Raw genomic sequence first — 19,793 nt, 5'->3', positions numbered from 1 at the left:
ACACTAATATCCAGTATCTTGTTTTAATAAACTGGCATCTGCAGTTCCTTGCTTATTTCAATCTGGAACGTTCCTGCTCCACAGAGGCTGCCAGACCTGCTGAGTGTTTTCAGCATTTTCTGTTTTGATTTCAAATTTCCAACATCTGCATTTTGATTTTTATCATGTTACAGGAAGGGTGTGGAGGTTTTGGAGAGGATGCAGAGGAGGTCTGGGAGAATAATGTTGGGATTAGAGGGGACCAGCTACGTTGGGCAGACTTGGATTATTTTTTCTTTAATGTCAGTGATTGAGGGGAGACCTGGTAGAAGTGTATAAAATTCTGAAAGGCATGGCTACGGGAGACAGTTTAGTTTATTGTCACGTGCAACATAGAAACATAGAAATTAGGTGCAGGAGTAGGCCATTCGGCCCTTCGAGCCTGCACCGCCATTCAATATGATCATGGCTGATCATCCAACTCAGTATCCCGTACCTGCCTTCTCTCCATACCCCCTGATCCCCTTAGCCACAAGGGCCACATCTAACTCCCTCTTAAATATAGCCAATGAACTGGCCTCAACTACCCTCTGTGGCAGAGAGTTCCAGAGATTCACCACTCTCTGCGTGAAAAAAGTTCTTCTCATCTCGGTTTTAAAGGATTTCCCCTTTATCCTTAAGCTGTGACCCCTTGTCCTGGACTTCCCTAACATCGGGAACAATCTTCCTGCATCTAGCCTGTCCAACCCCTTAAGAATTTTGTAAGTTTCTATAAGATCCCCTCTCAATCTTCTAAATTCTAGAGAGTATAAATCAAGTCTATCCAGTCTTTCTTCGCTGTACTAACGCTTTTGTTGCATGCTAACCAGTCAGTTGAAAGACTATACATGATTACAATCGAGTCATCCACAGTGTACTGATGCAGGATAAAGGGAATGACATTGTTGCAAGATAGTCCAGTGAAGTTTGATTAAAAATAGTCCGAGGGTCTCGAAGGGAGGAAATGTCAAAGGTTAAAAGGCATAGATTTAAAGTAAAAGGGGAAATGCTTAAAAGACATGTGCGGGGTAATTTTTTTTTAACATAGAGGGTAGTGGGGGCCAGGAACTCGCTGCCAGAGGTGGTGGTGGAGGGAGATACGATAGTGGCATTTGAGGCTTTTGGATAAACACATGGATATGCAGAGAATGTAGGAACATGGATCACGTGCAGACAGAGGAGATTTGTATAACTTGGCATCATGTTCGGCATGGACATTGTGGGCCGAAGGGCCAGTTCCTGTGCTGTACTGTTTGATAGACGCAAAATGCTGGAGTAACTCAGCGGGATAGGCAGCGTCTCTGGAGAGAAGGAATGGGTGACGTTTCGGGTGGCTCGACCCGAAATGTTACCCATTCCTTCTCTCCAGAGATCTGCCTGTCCTGCTGAGTTACTCCAGCATTTTGTGTTTTGTTCCAGACCCGGGTGTTGGATTTGAACTTGCGACCATCTGACATGCAACCCATTGAGCGGCAGCTTTTTTTAATTTACTTTTTTTTTTTTTTAATCAAAAATATTTATTCAAATATTAAAATAGTATTTACAATACAATAAAACAAAACACCACCATAATACAAGACGAACAAATATGCTAAGCAACTGCTAAACAACTATATTGCAACCCTTGTCCAGGATACATTCAACCCCCTTCGGTGCCCAGGGGATGCGGAACTCCCTCAGGGTGCCCGTAGACAGGGCGTATTCCCTTTCTATCTGCTCCCGGGCACGGACGAATCCCCGGAAAAGGGGCAGGCAGCCGGCACGGGTAGAGCCCGCCACCGTCTGGCGCCTTGACTCGCGGATGGCCAGCTTGGCCAGGCCCAGGAGCAACCCAACCAGGACATCTTCAGCCCTACCCTCTCCCCTACGCACAGGGTGTCCAAAGATGAGGATGGTGGGTGAAAAATGCAGCCAGAAGGCAAGGAGCAGCCCCTTTAACTGAGCGGCAGCTTGGCAGCGCTGGGGTCCACGGGTCTGGAACACGGCCCCCTTCTCACCCACCTCACCGTCTGCTCTTTGTCCCATCCACAGTGTCATCCGAGTGGTTGCATCATTGACCTCTGCGTGCAAATGGGAACCATCATGGTGCTGAAGCAGGTCTGGAATAACATCATCGAGCTCGGCTACCCGTGAGTAAAGGCGTCGCGTCCGGGCAAGCGTTGGTGTCTCCTCCAGCCCCCTCCCCCTCTCCCGACCGACCCTCAGATCCCGTCTCCGTGTGGGCTGTTTCCCAGTTGGGCCACCTGAATGGTCAAGATGCCTCCACAAGTGTAGGGGTCTCGCTCTGGGATGTCCACAAGAGTAACACGGCGTTCCCGCATTGGGAGAAGTTTAGTTTAGAGATACAACCCGGAAACAGGCCCTTAGACCCACCGAGTCTGCGCTGGCCCACAATCTAGCACTATCCTACACACTAGGGACAATTTACAGTTTACCAAAGCCAATTAACCTACAAACCTGTACGTCTTTGTAGTGTGGGAGGAAACCGGAGCACCTGGAGAAAACCCACGCGGTCACAGGTAGAACGTGCAAACTCCGTCCAGACAGCAACCATAGTCAGGATTGAGCTTGGGTCTCTGGCACCGTAAGGCAGCAACTCTACTGCTGTGCCAATGAGTTTCGGCGTGGGGAAGGTGACAAGTGAGTAAGTAATGGATCAGAAGCCTCTACCTCACTCAGGACCCTCTCTGTGACCTGCACTGGGTAATACTTCCCTGAAACATCAGCTCTGTCTCTGTCTCCACAGACACTGCCTGACCTACTGTGTGTTCCAATCTTCTTTGCCCCCACCCATCCTCGAAGGAGTCCAGTGTTCACAATTAAACCACCTCACTCCGTAAACTCGACAGTCCTCCTCAGATATTCCATCATCTGAATGTAGGACGTTCTAACTACCAAGCAAAATGTCCAGTGGCATTCCAGCTAGGCACAGGGCGGGTGCTTACCCCTGGGTCTGATGTCCAACACCAGGGCCACAGTCCCAAAGCAAAACACAAAGTGATGGAGGAACCCAGTGAGTCAGGCACCATCCATTGGAGGGTTTGGCCAAACAACGTTTCGGGTTTGAAGGGTCCCGACCAGAAACGTCATCTGTCCATTCTCTCCACAGAAGCTGCCTGACCCACTGAGTTCCTCCAGTACTTTATGGTTTGGATCAAAATTCCAGCATCTGCAGTTCCTTGTGTCTCATGGTCTCAAAGCATGAACTTTGCCATTCAGGACATGCAGAGTATCATCTTCACTTATAGAGTGGCGAGCTGCTGGAATTCTCCACCCGAGATAGCTAAGCAGTTGCAGTCACTGGGCTGTGACAGAGGGTCAGGGGCATTAAGGGAACTTAGAAGAAGAGGCAGGCCATTGGGAACAGAGACAAGGAGTATTTTCTGTGCCTGGAGCATCATGGACATTTAGAAGTCCCTGCTCCAGAGGTTTAATTTAGAGATACTGCATGGACACGGTTTCCTCCCACCCTCCAAGTGCGTACAGGTTTATAGGTTAATTGGCTTCCTTTAAAAAAAAATGCAATTCATCCCTAGTGTGTAGGATAGTGCTAGTGTACGGGGTGATTGCTGGTCTGATGGACTTAAGGGCCTGTTTCCTTGCTGTATCTCTCAAGTTTAAAGTGATTGATAATGGGTTATTATTGCCACGTGTACCGAGATACAGTGCAATGATTTGTAAGTGCGCTAGCCAGTCACAGCATGCTATACATGAATGCATTCAAGCCACACACAGGTATAACACATAGTGCAAAGAGCAAAATACCAGAGTGAAGAATAGCGTTACAGTTACCGAGAAAAAGTGGAGGGCTGCAATGAGGTAGGTTGGAAGATTGGGATTACACCTTAGCTTCTGGGAGGACTGGTCAGTAGTTTGATGGCAATGGGGAAGAAGCAGTTCCTGAATCTGGTGGGACATGTTTTCCAGCTCTTGGGTGAGGTACAGGTGGCAGAGTAGAGAGTTGGAGTTACAGTAGGCAGATCATGCCCTCCCTGGGCACATGCCCACACGTGATGGCGGAGCTGGTGGCATGGGGAGTATCCATTTTCCCAGGGATGTGGGTGAGGTCCAGAGCTCAAAGGACAGGTTGTGTGGCAGAGGTGGAAACAGTCCACTAATAGTCCCCCAAAACGAAAACCAAAGATAAGGAATAAGAAGTGCAGTAATTGTGTTTATTTAACACCCCCAAGAAGTGTAATAGGTACTGTACATGCCTTCACAAAGCTCATCAAAGAAAAACGTCTGATATTGGCATGCTGGCTAAAGGCTTGGTCAAAGAGTTGGGTCTCGGGTAGGGAGATAGGAGCAGAGATGTTTAGAAACGGAATCCCGACACGGCACGGCAGCCGTTAAACACATCTGCAAAGGCCATTCAGCCCATCAGTTGGAGATTGCTACTCAGATCTACCCTTTCTATATTTCTTGGTCTCCTATCCCTGGCTCCCGATTTGCAGACGGAGAGAGCAAGCGTTCACTGTGAGAACTTTCCATCATCTCCATGAGCAAATAATCGTGTTATTTGCATGCTCTTGTCTCACCATCCCAGGCTCTCTCTCTCTCTCTCTCACTCAACCTCTATCTCTCTTTCTCTCTCTCTCTCTCCCTCTCTGTTGCCACCAGGTTCCAGCGCGCTCTCAAAAAGGTTTTTGGAAAACTCTGGTTAGTGTCTTCTGCTGTCTTTTCCCAACATCCCCCATTAACCTCCTGCTGCCTTTGAATGTTGCCAAATATGAAACTTAATAATTCACTTGCACTCTGGGCAATGGTTGGTCAAACACTTTCTCCTGGTAACACTCACTGTTGCCTGGTTTATGCTGGTTTACTCACTGTAAGCCGGTCTATCCTGTACTACACTCACTGTAGGCCGATCTATCATGGATTCCACGCACTGTAGACTGGTTTATCCTGGGCTACGATCACTGTCGGCCAGTCTATCCTGAAATTTTAATTGCTGCTGTTACAACCCCAACTAAATCTGGGCAGCACAGCGAATAGAGCTGCTGCCCCACAGCACCAGACACCCGGGATTGATCCTGACCTCGGGTGCTGTCTGTGTGGAGTTTGCATGTTCTCCCTGTTACTGTGTGGGTTTTCTCCAGGTGGTCCGGTTTCCTCCCACACTCCAAAGGCGTATAGGTTTGTAGGTTAATTGGCTTTGGGTAAATATTTCATAAGTTCAATGAACTTATGAATTTATGAGTAATTTACCAAAGCTGATTAATGTACAATGGAAAATTGATCCTTGTGTGTAAGATAGAAGTAGTGTACGGGCGATTGCTGGTCAGCATGGACGCTGAAGGTCCCGGTTCCTCGCTGTGTCCCCAAAAAACAAAACAAAACCTTCAGCAGGCTGGGGTCAAACTCTCCGTGGGCTTGCCAAAACCTCTGTCTCCCCCCTTCTCCTTCTTGAGATGTGTCTGTAAAACCATCCCTTTGACCAGGCTTAACATGGGTTAATTTGACAGAATTGTGCCTGTTTTAATTAAGGGGGAACGTGGACAATGAACAGTAGATGCTGGAATCTGGCACAGAACACAAAGTGCTGGAGTAACTCAGCGGGTCAGGCAGCATCTCTTGAAATCAAATTCTGGATTAGTCAGGAATTACGGGGAGAAGGCAGAACATTGGGGTCGAGAGGGGAAAGATGGAACACCCATGAGTGGATGGTGGAGTAGACTCGATGGGCAAAAGTGGCCTCATTGCGCTCCTATAACCGATGAAGTTATGAATTTATGAACATGGCGAAGTCCTCCTGGGATGCTGCCTGAGCCGCTGAGTTCCTCCGGCACTTTATGTAATTAAGGGGGTGGTTCGGGCTGGGGGAGGTGACACACAGGGATCTGGAGGTTTTGATCATCTCACCAGTCGTGGGGGAAGTGTACATAATGAGGCCTGTTTCTCTTCTGCCAAAGGATGATTCAGAACTGGATGACAAACAGAAAGTTGAGGCAAGATCACCACGATACCAGAAAGTCTTCCTTCCCTCAGTGGGAGAAGGATTACAACCTACAGCCCATGAACACCTACGGCATGTTTGATGAATATTTGGAGATGAGTAAGTACGCTTCAGATGTTCACCGCTGTGTGGTGCGTTGCGAGCTGCCATGTCACGGACTCACTGTGGTTGACTCCTCTCTCTCTCTTCTATTCACTGGAGTTTAGAAGGATGAAGGGCATTCTTATAGAAACATATACAATTATAAAAGGACTGGACAAGCTAGATGCAGGAAAAACGTTCCCAATGTTGGGCGAGTCCAGAACCAGGAGCCACAGTCTTAGAATAAAGGGGAGGTCATTTAAGACTGAAGTGAGAAAAAACTTTTTCACCCAGAGAGTTGTGAATTTATGGAATTCCCTGCCACAGTGGAGGCCAAATCACTGGATGGATTTAAGAGCGAGTTAGATAGAGCTCTAGGGGCTAGTGGAGTCGAGGGATATGGGGAGAAGGCAGGCACGAGTTATTGATAGGGGATGATCAGCCATGATCACAATGAATGGCGGTGCTGGCTCGAAGGGCCAAATGGCCTCCTCTTGCACCTATTTTCTATGTTTCTATGTTTCTCTCTCCCCTTCCAGTTATTCAGTTTGGATTCACGACGATATTTGTGGCTGCATTCCCCCTGGCCCCTCTCCTCGCCTTGATCAACAACATCATCGAGATCCGGCTAGACGCGTACAAGTTTGTCACGCAGTGGAGGAGACCCCTGGCTTCCAGAGCCAAGGACATTGGTGAGGGTCGGCCGAACGTTGAATACCTCCCGCGCTGGGTAACACAACGGGTGATGACGGGGTCACACAAACAGCGGCGCAGGTCAGGCGTTGAATTGAGATCACTGGACACGCAAGGCAACCGCACTACCCCCTGCAACCCTGTGGCTTAGTCACAGAGTCACACACCACGGGCACAGGTCCTTCGGCCCAAATAGTCCAGACCGACTAAGGTGCTCCATCTACACTAATCCCACCCGACGAGGCTGCTTTCCGAGGCCGCGTGGAGTATGTGGAATGGACGTTGGGCATCTCCTCACTTGGTCACTTTACAACAGCATATAACCATATAACCATGACAGCACGGACACAGGCCATCTCGGCCCTACAAGTCCGTGCCGAACAACATTTTTTCTCTTAGTCCCACCTGCCTGCACTCATACCATAACCCTCCATTCCCTTCTCATCCATATGCTTATACAATTTATATTTAAATGATACCAATGAACCTGCCTCCACCACTTCCACTGGAAGCTCATTCCACACCGCTACCACTCTCTGAGTAAAGAAGTTCCCCCTCATATTACCTCTAAACTTCTGTCCCTTAATTCTGAAGTCATGTCCGCTTGTTTGAATATTTGTGCTTTTTGTTCCTTTTGTTCCTCTGGATAGCAGCAATCGAACAAAAGTGAACAAAGTCCCCCTCATTGCAACATGCTGGGTGTGAAATGGCACACACATCCACAGCTACATTTAGGCAAAACTATTTGGATTAACTAATGACAACTGTGTGTGTCTCTCCATCATAGACCTAGTCACAAGAGTCATACTGCACAGAAACGGGACCTTCAGCCCAACTCGTCCATACTGGCCAAGTTGCCCCAGCAACACTAGTCCCACATCCCTCCAAACCTTTCCTATCCATGCATCTGTACAAATATCTTTTAAATGTTGTTATAGTGTGTGCCTCAACTACCTGCTCTGGCAGCTCGTTCCATATATCCACCATCCCCTGTGTGCAAAAGGTTGCCCCTCTGGTTCCGATTAAATCTTTCTCCCTCTCAATAAAACCCTAGTCCTCTGGTTCTGGATTCCCCTACACTCGGGAAAAAATACACTGCATTTAACCTAACGTTTCTCACAATATTTTAACTTTTGAAAAGTTCTCCAGAGTCTGGATTTTTTTTTTTTAAATATGTGACCTTCAACTACAGCATGGCTCTTGATTACTAACGTGCATCAGTGTGTAAGGCTGCTTTCAGAAAAGAGCTGGGAAGTTGGAATGGAAAACTGCAGCAGGAGGTGTGGAAAAGAGTATGGCTGGAATACACTTACATAGAAACATAGAAAATAGGTGCAGGAGTAGGCCATTCGGCCCTTCGAGCCTGCACCGCCATTCAATATGATCGTGGCTGATCATCCAACTCGGCATCCTGTACCTGCCTTCTATCCATACCCCCTGATCCCTTTAGCCACAAGGGCCACATCTAACTCCCTCTTAAATATAGTCAATGAACTGGCCTCAACTACCTTCTGTGGCAGAGAATTCCAGAGATTCACCACTCTCTGTGTGAAAAATATTTTCCTCATCTCGGTCCTAAAAGATTTCCCCCTTATCCTTAAACTGTGACCCCTTGTTCTGGACTTCTCCAACATCGAGAACAATCTTCCTGCATCTAGCCTGTCCAACCCCTTAAGAATTTTGTACGTTTTTATGAGATCTCCCCTCAATCTTCTAAATTCTAACGAGTACAAGCCGAGTCTATCCAGTCTTTCTTCATATGAAAGTCCTGACATCCCAGGAATCAGTCTGGTGAACCTTCTCTGTACTCCCTCTATGGCAAGAATGTTTTCCCTCAGATCAGGAGACCAAAACTGTACGCAATACTCCAAGTGTGGTCTCACCAAGACCCTGTACAACTGCAAGCTGACAGGCTCTCGATGGGCCGAATAGCCTCTTGGACCTCCAAGCTCTTTGCCCAATGAAGGGTAGCCTCTGAGACTGTCATGACTTCACAAGTCATAGGAGCAGAATTGGGGCATTCGGCCCCTCAAGTCTGCTCCACCAATCGATCCTGGCTGATCTGTCTGTTCATCTCGACCTCATTCTCCTGCCTTCTCCCCGCAACCTTTGACGCCCGTATTAATCAATCTCCATTTAAAAACCATCCAATGACTTGGCCTCCATTACTGTCTGTGGCGATTAATTCCACACCTTCACCATCCTCTGGCGAAATAAATTCCTCCTTCAAAATCCCCATTCTAAAAGGTCCTTTTATTCTGAGGCTGTGCCCTCTGGTCCTAGCACACGAAACATCCTCTACACGTCCACTATTTCTAGGCCTTTCATTAAATGGTGAGTTTCAATGAGCCCCCCCCCCTCATCCTTGCCTACTTCAGCGAGTATACACTCGGTGCCGCCAAGAGCTCATCATACGTTAAACCAATCGTTCCTGGGTTCAGCCTTGTAAACCTCCTCTGGACCTTTGCCAACACCAGCGTACCTCTCCTCAGATATGGGGCCCTAAACTGCTCGCAGTGCTCCAAATGCGGTCTGACCAGTGCCTTATAAAACCCTCAGCATTTCGTCCTTGGTGCGTCGATACTGTGTCGGCGGGCGCCGAAGGTTGGCCTGTGGGCAGTGGGAGGCCAGGGGTGGTGAGGGGATGCAGTGGCAAGCGGCGGGAGGTGGGCTGGGGTTGTGGTGGATGGGTGGGCCAGGTGATGAGGGGTCTGAGCTGTGTGTGCCTCGCATGTCCCAGGGATCTGGTACGGCATTCTGGAGAGCATCGGGGTGTTGTCGGTCATTACCAACGCCTTCGTCATCGCTGTCACCTCCGACTTCATCCCCCGCTTGGTGTACGCCTTCAAGTACGGACCTTGTGCTGGGCAAGGAATTGCAGACGAAAGGTGAGTCTACGCTTAACCTGCACGTTAAACTTGCTCATGGAGTCACACAGCACGGAAACCACTGAGAACAAAGAGGGACCAAAGAATAATTGAGTTTAGAGATACAGTGCGGTAACAGGCTCTTCGGCCCACCAAGTCTACACCGACCAGCAACCTCTGCACATTAACACTATCCTACACTTGGGACCATTTACATTCATACCAAGCCAATTAACATACAGGCATGAAGTAAACTAGTGCTGGTAGTTTCAACATAATCATAGACTTCCCAACTTCTGGCCGCTATTGTATGTTAACCCTTATGTCTTTGGAGTGCAGGAGGAAACCAAAGATCTCTTAGAAAATCCAGGCAGGTCACAGTGGGAAAGTACAAACTCCATACAGACAGCACCCGTAGTCAGGATCAAACCCGGGTCTCTGGCGCTGTGAGGCAACAAGTCCGCCGCTGCCTCACCGTGCTTTTGTAACTTTGTCGTCACTAGAAACATGGTGACGTTTGTACTTTGTGTGTTGTGGGCAAAAACAAAGACTTTCACTGTACCTCAGCACATGTGACAATGAAGTATCGTTGAATCATTGCATTGTCTGTCTGCTCCTTCCCAGGTGTATGGTGGGTTATGTGAACGCTAGCCTCTCCGTCTTCCTGGTGTCCGACTTTGAACCACGCTCCCAGCCTCTGTCCAACGGAACGGCCGCCTTTGGCTCGGAGGTCAAGTACTGCAGGTGAGAGCTCACCGTCCTCCTCACTCAACTCGCGGCGACTCCTCACCTTTAGTTTGTGCAGCCATTTAGTTGTTAGTTTTATCGATTCAGCAGGGATGCGCCCTGCAGCCCACCGAGTCCGTGCCAACCATCAATCACCCATTCACACTCGCACTATCCGATACGCGAGGGACAATTTACAGAAGCCAATTAACCTACAAAACCTGCAGGTCTTCACAATGTGGGAGGAAACCGGAGCAGCCAGAAATAAAACACATGGTCACAGAGAGAACATATAAACCGCACGCAGCCAACACCCGTAGTCAGGGTGATCCCGGGTCTCTGGTGCTGTGAGGCAGCAACTCCAATGCTGCACCACCGTGCTGCCCTAGCGTTCTCTTTGAGATCTGTCATCTTGGTGAGGAAGGCCCCTTCACACATCCAAGTGTAGGAGGTTGCACTGGGGATTTAGATATTCATAGAGCTGTGCAGTAAACAGGCGCTTCAGCCCATCTTGGCCCAAAGGGCTTAATTAGGAAAGGGAAAATAGATTATGAAAGAAAACTGGCAGGGAACATAAAACCTGACTGCAAAAGTTTTTAAAGGTATGTGAAGAGAAAAAGATTAGTTAAAACAAATGTAGGTCCCTTGCAGTCAGAAACAGGTGAATTGATCATGGGGAACAAGGACATGGCAGACCAATTGAATAACTACTTTGGTTCTGTCTTCACTAAGGAAGACATAAATAATCTGCTGGAAATAGCAGGGGACCGGGGGTCAAATGAGATGGAGGAACTGAGTGAAATCCAGGTTAGCTGGGAAGTGGTGGTGGGTAAATTGAATGGATTAAAGGCCGATAAATTCCCAGGGCCAGATAGGCTGCATCCCAGTACTTAAGGAAGTAGCCCTAGAAATAGTGGATGCATTAGTGATATTTTTTCAAAACTCTTTAGATTCTGGAGTAGTTCCTGAGGATTCGAGGGTAGCTAATGTAACCCCACTTTTTAAAAAGGGAGGGAGAGAGAAAACGGGGAATTACAGACCAGTTAGTCTAATGTCGGTAGTGGGGAAACTGCTGGAATCAGTTATTAAAGATGGGATAGCAGCACATTTGGAAAGTGGTGAAATCATTGGACAAAGTCAGCATGGATTTATGAAAGGTAAATCATGTCTGACGAATCTGATAGAATTTTTTGAGGATGTAACTAGTAGAGTGGATAAGGGAGAACCAGTGGATGTGTTATATCTGGACTTTCAGAAGGCTTTCGACCAGGTCCCACATAAGAGATTAGCATACAAACTTAAAGCACACTGTATTGGGGGTTCAGTATTGATGTGGATAGAGAACTGGCTGGCAGACAGGAAGCAAAGAGTAGGAGCAAACGGGTCCTTTTCACAATGGCAGGCAGTGACTAGTGGGGTACCGCAAGGCTCATTGCTGGGACCCCAGTTATTTACGATATATATTAATGATTTGGACGAGAGAATTGAATGCAACATCTCCAAGTTTGCGGATGACACGAAGCTGGGGGGCAGTGTTAGCTGTGAGGATGATGCTAGGAGGCTGCAAGGTGACTTGGATAGGCTGGGTGAGTGGGCAAATGCATGGCAGATGCAGTATAATGTAGATAAATGTGAGATTATCCACTTTGGTGGCAAAAACAGGAAAGTAGACTATTATCTGAATGGTGGCCGATTAGGAAAAGGGGAGATGCAACGAGACCTGGGTGTCATGGTACACCAGTCATTAAAAGTAGGCATGCAGGTGCAGCAGGCAGTGAAGAAGGCGAATGGTATGTTAGCATTCATAGCAAAAGGATTTGAGTATAGGAGCAGGAAGGTTCTACTGCAGTTGTACAGGGTCTTGGTGAGACCACACCTGGAGTATTGCGTACAGTTTTGGTCTCCTAATTTGAGGAAAGACATTCTTGCCATAGAGGGAGTACAGAGAAGATTCACCAGACTGATTCCTGGGATGTCAGGACTTTCATATGAAGAAAGACTGGATAGACTCGGTTTGTACTCGCTAGAATCTAGAAGTTTGAGGGGGGATCTTATAGAAACTTACAAAATTCTTAAGGGGTTGGACAGGCTAGATGCAGGAAGATTGTTCCCAATGTTGGGGAAGTCCAGAACAAGGGGTCACAGTTTCAGGATAAGGGGGAAATCTTTTAGGACCGAGATGAGGTGGTGAATCTCTGGAATTCTCTGCCACAGAAGGTAGTTGAGGCCAGTTCATTAGCTATATTTAAGCGGGAGTTAGATGTGGCCCTTGTGGCTAAAGGGATCAGGGGGTATGGAGAGAAGGCAGGTACAGGATACTGAGTTGGATGATCAGCCATGATCATATTGAATGGCGGTGCAGGCTCGAAGGGCCAAATGGCCTACTCCTGCACCTATTTTCTATGTTTCTATGTTTGTTCATGCTGACCAGTGGGCATACTGGGTTAGTCTCATTTACCTGCATATGTCCTCTTGTCCTGTAAAATCATTGACTCCATCTACACTTCATGGTGCCTCGGGAATGCAGCCAACATCATCAAAGAGTTGGATGATCAGCCATGATCATATTGAATGGCGGTGCATCAAAGACTTGTCCCACCCTGGTCATTCTTCCTTCTTCCCACTCCTGTCAGTTTGAGTCTAATGGTGCACGCTTCCAAGCTTTTGAATCTCCCAGCTCCTGTTGGGCAAAAGTTACAGAAGCTTGAAAGTGTGCACCACCAAACTAGGTAAAAGTTTCTCCCCCTCTGTAATCAGGCTTCTGAACGGTCCTTCCATAAGCTTGGGTACTGTCAGATTCACCTAAACCCCATTGCGCACATTGGACTTTGACTATGGAACTGATGCACTACAATGCTGAGAACTATATTCTGCACTCTGTATCTTCCCTTTTGCTCTACATATTGTACTTGAGTTTGGCTTGATTGTATTTATGTTTAGTATTATCTGATTTGATTGGCGAGCATGCCAACACCAGTGTTTGCCCGTTTGCAGGTACCGTGACTACAGGGAGCCTCCATACTCCAAAGAGCCCTACACCTACACTCTCCAGTTCTGGCACGTGCTGGCAGCTCGCCTGGCTTTCATCATTGTGTTTGAGGTAAGCAGCTTCCAGAGCTCAACCCTGGTCAATCTGGGACATGGAAAAGGACACACATGTGCTGGAGTAACTCAGCGGGTCAGGCAGCATCTCTGGAGAACGTGGATGGGTGACGTTTCTCATAAGTTCATAGGAAATAGGTGTAGAATTAGGCCATTCGACCCATTAAGTCTACTCCGGCATTCAATCATGGCTGATCTATCTCTCCCTCCTAACCCCATTCTCCTGCCTTCTCCCCATAACCTCTGACACCTGCACTAATCAAGAATCTATCTATCTCTGCGTTAAAAATATCCACTGACGGCCTCCCCAGCCTTCCGTGGCAAAGAATTCCGCAGATTCACCACCCTCTGGCCAAGTAAATTTCTCTTCATCTCCTTCGTAAAAGAATGTCCTTTAATTCTGAGGCTGTGACTTCTAGTCCCAGACTCTGGCACTAGTGGAAACATCCTCTCCACATCCACTCTATCTAAGCCTTTCCTTCTTCTGTACGTTTCAATGAGGTCCCCCCTCATTCTTCTAAACTCCAACGAGTACAGGCCCAGTGCCGACAAATGCTCATCATAGGTTAACCTACTCATTCCTGGGCTCATTCTGGTCAGGACCTTTCTTCAGACTATTGCTCAGATAGGGGACAATGTTTAACTTGCAACAACTTTGGATTATGACTTAAATTTTGCCAATAGTGCTGACATTGTCCGGGCTGCAAGTCATTTTTGAACCTTAACCTCTAACAATCCTCTCCCTGTAACACCCTCCCCCCCCCCACCCCCCCCCCCCCCACCTCGCCTTTCTCCCTTCCCCTGTGCCTTGTCTGGGCTTTTCTTACTTCTCCCACCCCCTCCACCAACATTCCTTCCTCTGGCATCACAATTTGCAACCTCTTCAATCCTTCTGTCTCACACCTATTTTAATCTCTAACCTTTGTGTCTATCAACACCCCCCCCTCCCCTATCATAGCTAACAAACTCTTCATTCACCCTCTCCTTTAAAGGCCTGTCCCACGAGCATGCGACTACACGCGGCAAGCGCGACCTAACGTGGTCACTTGAGCCGTACGGCCTCGCGGGGCCGGTCCCACTTCGATCACCAGAGCCGTATGGAGTTGTGCGGAGCTGGTCCTGACATCGCGCGGGGCTCCGAAAAACTGACACTGTCCAAAAATTCCGCGCGGCAACGGCCTACCGGCTCGCAGCCGCATTAAGGCCGCATGCACCTCCTCGACGGGCGTGCGCAGCATCTCGACGCCGTACACAGAGTCCTGACGCCATACGTAGTGTCTTGACTGCGTACGCCTAGCGCGAACCTCCAGCGGACTTCGCTCGAACTTCACGTCAACTCATACGGGATCACTTGACCTCCGCGCTGCCCCCGCTTCCGGATTGGTTGTGCTCACCTGATGTGACAGGCCCTGTATGGGGATCACTCGACCTCCACGTGGCCCCCGCTTCCGGTTTGGATGCTCGTGGGACAGGGCCCTTTAGGCTTTAGAGATGCAGTACAGGAAAAGGCCCCCCCAGCCATGCTGACCAGTGATCACCCTCACACTACCACAACCCTACACACTAGGAACAATTTACAATTTTATAGAAGCGGATTAGCTTGCTAACCTGTAGGTATTTAAAGTGTGGAAGGAAACGGGAGCACCCAGAGAAAACCCATGCGGTCACAGGGAGGACGTGCAAACTCCACACAGACAGCGCCCGTAGTCAGGATCGAACCCGGGTCTTTGGCGGTGTAAGGCAGCAACTCTACCGCTGCGCCACTGTGCCGGCTGTTAAGCCATTCGTTGACGAGGTTGTTAATGTTTTATCCACTCCAGCACTTGGTTTTCTCCATCAAGACCCTGATTGCTTACATGATCCCCGATCTGCCCAAGAATCTGCGTGACCGGATGAGGCGAGAGAAGTATCTGATTCAGGAGATGATGTACGAGGCGGAGCTGGAGAGGCTTCAGAAGGAACGCAGTGAGAGGAAGCGCAGCGGCTTGACCTCCCACCACGAGTGGCCGTGAGCGGTATCTCCGAGGTAGGTCCCAGCCGGTCACCCCTCGGGCGAGGAGTAGATTTACGAGCCGTCAGTAAATACGGGATATTCTGAGGTGTGCATGCTGAGATATACATGGACTGATTAGGGAGAGTCAGCATGGTTTTGTACATGGGAGATGGACACACAATGCTGGAGTAACTCAGTGGGTCAGGCAGGATCTCCGGAGAAAAGGAATAGGTGACGTTTCAGGTCGAGACCCTTGGGACATGGGAGGTTGTGTCTCACAAATTGCACACCTCCAGATTCAGGGACAGTTTCTTCCCAGCTGTAATCGAGCAAAAGAACCATCCTACCACAACTAGCGAGCAGTCCTGAACTACTATCTACCTCATTGGTGACCCTTGAACTATCTGTGCCAGCCTTTCTGGCTTTATCTTTAACTAAACGTTATTCACTTATCATGTATCTGTATACAGTGAATGGCTCGATTGCAAGGTCATAAGGTCATAAGTGATAATAGAATTGGGCCATTCGGCTCATCACGTCTACTCCGCCATTCAATCATGGCTGATCTATCTCTCCCTCCTAACCCCATTCTCCCCATAATCTCTGACACCTGTACTAAGCAAGAAGATGGTACATGTAATCATGTATTGTCTTTCCACTGACTGGTTAGCACGCAACAAAAGCTTTTCACGGTACTTCGGTACACGTGACAATACACCAAATTGAACTGAACAGGTACATTGCTAGGATAGGTTTAGATAGGATATGCCATCTAATTTTCAACTCTTACCCGATCTTATCTATGTCCCAAGCGCTGTTATAGTCCTCTGTAAAGACACCCCTCAGCCACATCTGGCAACTCTATTCAATATACTGTACCATCCTCTGTGTTAGATATTCCATGAATTGGATTTGATACGTAAGAATTAGCAGCTGGTGAAATGTTTGGCACAGTCAATATAGGGCGGCATGGTGGCACAGCAGTAGAGTTGCTGCCTTACAGCACTTGCGGCGCCAGAGACCTGGGTTAGATCCTGACTACGGGTCCAGTCTGTACAGAGTTTGTACCTTCTCCCCGTGACCGCATGGGTTTTCTTCGAGATCTTCGGTTTCCTCCCACACTCCAAAGACGTACAGGTTTGTAGGTTAATTGGCTTGGTATTAGAGTAAATTGTCCCTAGTGTGGGTAGAATAGTGTTAATGTGCGGGGATCGCTGGTCGGCGCGGACTCGGTGAACCGAAGTGCCTGTTTCCGAGCTGTATTTCTATAACTAAAACTAAAGTCCTTGTACCAATACATTTTCTAATTGTCTTTTCTTTCCTCCCAAAGAGCAGAGCAGTCCCTGCCCCTCTGTGGCCGTCCCCTTGTTAGCCTGCCTCTGCACGCGTTGCAGTGGGTCCCCGCAGCTCCCAATGACGGTGCCTCATGGACTGAGTCGGTGCCTGGCAGGGAACAGGAACCCACGGGAGGATGAACTCTGAAGACGTTTGCAACTCAACACAAAGACCGGTCCAGTACTCCGGAATCTTGTCAGCATGTCGACCCTGTTATTCATGATATAATGCAACTCAATACGCCAGTTTTTAACTTGAAAGGTGGAAACTGTTTTACACTGGTTTGCTCTGGGGATCCCGGTTCTGCATCTCTCCCCCCCCCCCGGGATACCCCCCCCCCCCCCCCCCCATCCTCACCAGGACTTTTACACACCTGCGCCCGTTCAAAATGTAAATAAGAATTTCTGAGAACTATTTTGCATCATTTCTCTGAGCTGCTCCCTCCCCTTGTTCCACCCACATCACCCCCAACGGCAATCAGAGACACAAGCAAGCCTTGTTCACCCATCTTTATTTTTAAACGACTTGACCTTGCTGCTTTTGAATGGTCAACGAGACGGATGTAAAATGCTAAGCTATTTGTACATGGCACAAAGCGAGATGTTGAATTGTCATGACTTAAGATCAGTTCATGAGCATAAACCATATTTATTGCTTGTATATTGTGATGCAGAGATTTAAATGACCTTGCTCACGAGTTTGCAGTCGACTAATAAATTGCTTCAATTTTTGTCCAAACAACAACCCATCAGCAAGTTCATCGGCACACGATGTCCTTGCCTTTGGCTGCTAGAGAGCTCCAGGTGAAGGCTTCCTTCGCCGATCAGCCGGTCCTGACTTCCACATAAAAACATAGAAACATAGAAATTAGGTGCAGGAGTAGGCCATTCGGCCCTTCGAGCCTGCACCGCCATTCAATATGATCATGGCTGATCATCCAACTCAGTATCCCGTACCTGCCTTCTCTCCATACCCCCTGATCCCCTTAGCCACAAGGGCCACATCTAACCCCCTCTTAAATATAGCCAATTAACTGGCCTCAACTACCCTCTGTGGCAGAGAGTTCCAGAGATTCACCACTCTCTGTGTGAATCTCAAGCCTGACATCCTCCGAAGTCAGGCTTGAGCTGGATGAGCCAGAGTATTGACCTCCCATTCCTCAGACCTGGCAATGCTTGGGGGTGAACTCAGTGCTGGGCAGAGAAACCCACTGTGTTTACATCCAGCCTCTCTAGTACTCCAGGTGTGAATACAAAAGTCAATGTAGGGCAGCATAGTGGCACAGCAGTAGAGTTGCTACCTTACATAGTTTGTCACTTTACATTAGTACAACATATTTCAAAGGTATGGGGGTTTAAAGTGTACAAGTAATACTCATTAATTGAAGCTGAAGAAGGGTCTCGACCCGAAATTTTGCCTATTCCTTTGCTTCGTAGATGCTGCCTCACCCGCTGAGTTTCTCCAGCATTTTCGTCTACCTTCATTAATTTAAATGATTTTAATCCTTTAGTAGAATTAGACTCCTTCGCTGGAGTCATGGAGAGTCATAGTCATACAGCATGGAAACAGCATGGAAACAGGCCTTTCAGCCCACGCCCATACTGCCCAACATCCCGCATCTGATCCCATTTGCCTATGTTAGGCCCATAACCCTTTAAACTTGAAGAAGATGCTGCTGCTCCCGCTGAGTATCTCCAGCTTTTTTGTGTGCCCTTTAAACCTAAGCGCCTGTCTAAATGTTTTTTAAACTTAATTTTGAAAGTAGAATCCTTCACGTTGGAAAGGGTACAGATGAGATTCACCAGGATGTTAGCTGGGGTTTGTGGGCTTGAGTTACAGGGAGAGGTTAGATAGGCTGAAACTGTTTTCTTTGGAGCACAGGAGGCTGAGGGGTGACCTTATTGAGGTGTACAAGATCATGAGGGGCATGGATAAAGTGAAAGCTCACAGTCATTATTGCAGGATAGAGGATTCTAAAACTAGAGGGCACAGGCTTAAGGTGAAAGGGGAGATATTTAAGAAGGATGTCGGGTAACTTTTTTCACTCAGAGGGTAGTCCGTATATGGAATTGCTACCAAAGGATGCTAATGAAGCCATCTAATTATGATGTTTATAAGGCATTTAGACAAATATGTGGATAGGATGGGTTTAGAGGGATATGGGCCAAATGTAGGCAAATGGGACTAGCCTAGTGTGGTCGGCTTGGACATGATTGGCCGAAGGGCCTGTTTACATGCTCTACAGTACTATGAGTATGATGAGAGTATCTTTGATGCAGCAGTGCAGCACATTGGTGCAGCGGTAGAGTTGCTGCCTTACAGCGACAGAGACCTGGGTTCGATCCTGACTACGGATGCTGCGTTTATGGAGTTTGCACGTTTTCCCTGTGACCATATGGGTTTCCTCCGGCTGCTCCAGGTTCCTCCCACATTCCAAAGATATACAGGTTTGTAGGAAAATTGTCCCTAGTATGTAGGATAGAACTAGTGTATGTGTGATCGCTGTTCGACGTGGGCTTGATGGGCCGAAGGACCTGTTTCTGTGCTGTATCTCTAAAGTAAACTAAACTAGGAAGGTGGTGAGCCTGAGGAAGGCTGGGGGTGGCCAAGTCATTGAAGACTTTAAAGGAAGGGAAAGATGTGTGTCTGAATCCTCGACAGACTTGGGTGAAGGTGTGAAATAGTTGAGCAACTACCAAGGGTGGAAGAGGCCCGATGGGCCGAACAGCTTCTTGCTCCTGTTTCCTACGCTGGACATTAGTGTTGAGCCGTTCCTGACCCTGGCCATCTTTGGTGGGCTCCAATTCAACGTTGCTGAAGACTGGGTTGGTGCTACCAGTGGGTGACCTCCCCTCCATCACTGCCGCTCTGCCCTGTGTGACGGGGAAGACTGTTAATTACTCCATGGCTACACACAAAGTGCTGGAGTAACTCAGCAGGTCAGGCAGCATCTCTGGAGAAAAAGGATAGTTGACATTTCGGATCTGGACCCTTCAGAAGAAACCCGCTGAGTTACTTCAGC

The 19,793-nt window shown here is 48.1% G+C and overlaps 1 protein-coding gene across 1 annotated transcript in view; it reads left to right on the top strand.

Moving 5' to 3' along the window:
* The window catches only part of LOC129706304 (anoctamin-4-like), an 81,021-nt gene extending 63,942 nt beyond the window's left edge, over positions 1-17,079 (top strand). Inside the window, exons 22-29 of the mRNA XM_055650507.1 lie at positions 2,050-2,147; positions 5,931-6,073; positions 6,595-6,747; positions 9,489-9,636; positions 10,240-10,359; positions 13,336-13,441; positions 15,264-15,469; positions 16,767-17,079. Of these exons, the coding sequence (XP_055506482.1) occupies positions 2,050-2,147; positions 5,931-6,073; positions 6,595-6,747; positions 9,489-9,636; positions 10,240-10,359; positions 13,336-13,441; positions 15,264-15,455 (960 nt within the window). The 3' untranslated portion in view covers positions 15,456-15,469; positions 16,767-17,079. The remainder of the gene's footprint in view (positions 1-2,049; positions 2,148-5,930; positions 6,074-6,594; positions 6,748-9,488; positions 9,637-10,239; positions 10,360-13,335; positions 13,442-15,263; positions 15,470-16,766) is intronic.
* The last annotated feature ends 2,714 nt before the right edge of the window (positions 17,080-19,793 follow it).

The sequence above is a fragment of the Leucoraja erinacea genome, chromosome 19, assembly GCF_028641065.1.
Source record: "Leucoraja erinacea ecotype New England chromosome 19, Leri_hhj_1, whole genome shotgun sequence".
In the NCBI taxonomy this organism is placed as follows: Eukaryota; Metazoa; Chordata; class Chondrichthyes; order Rajiformes; family Rajidae; genus Leucoraja; species Leucoraja erinaceus.
Note: the sequence above shows the minus strand (reverse complement) of the source record. Positions and strands in the feature narration are given on the sequence as shown.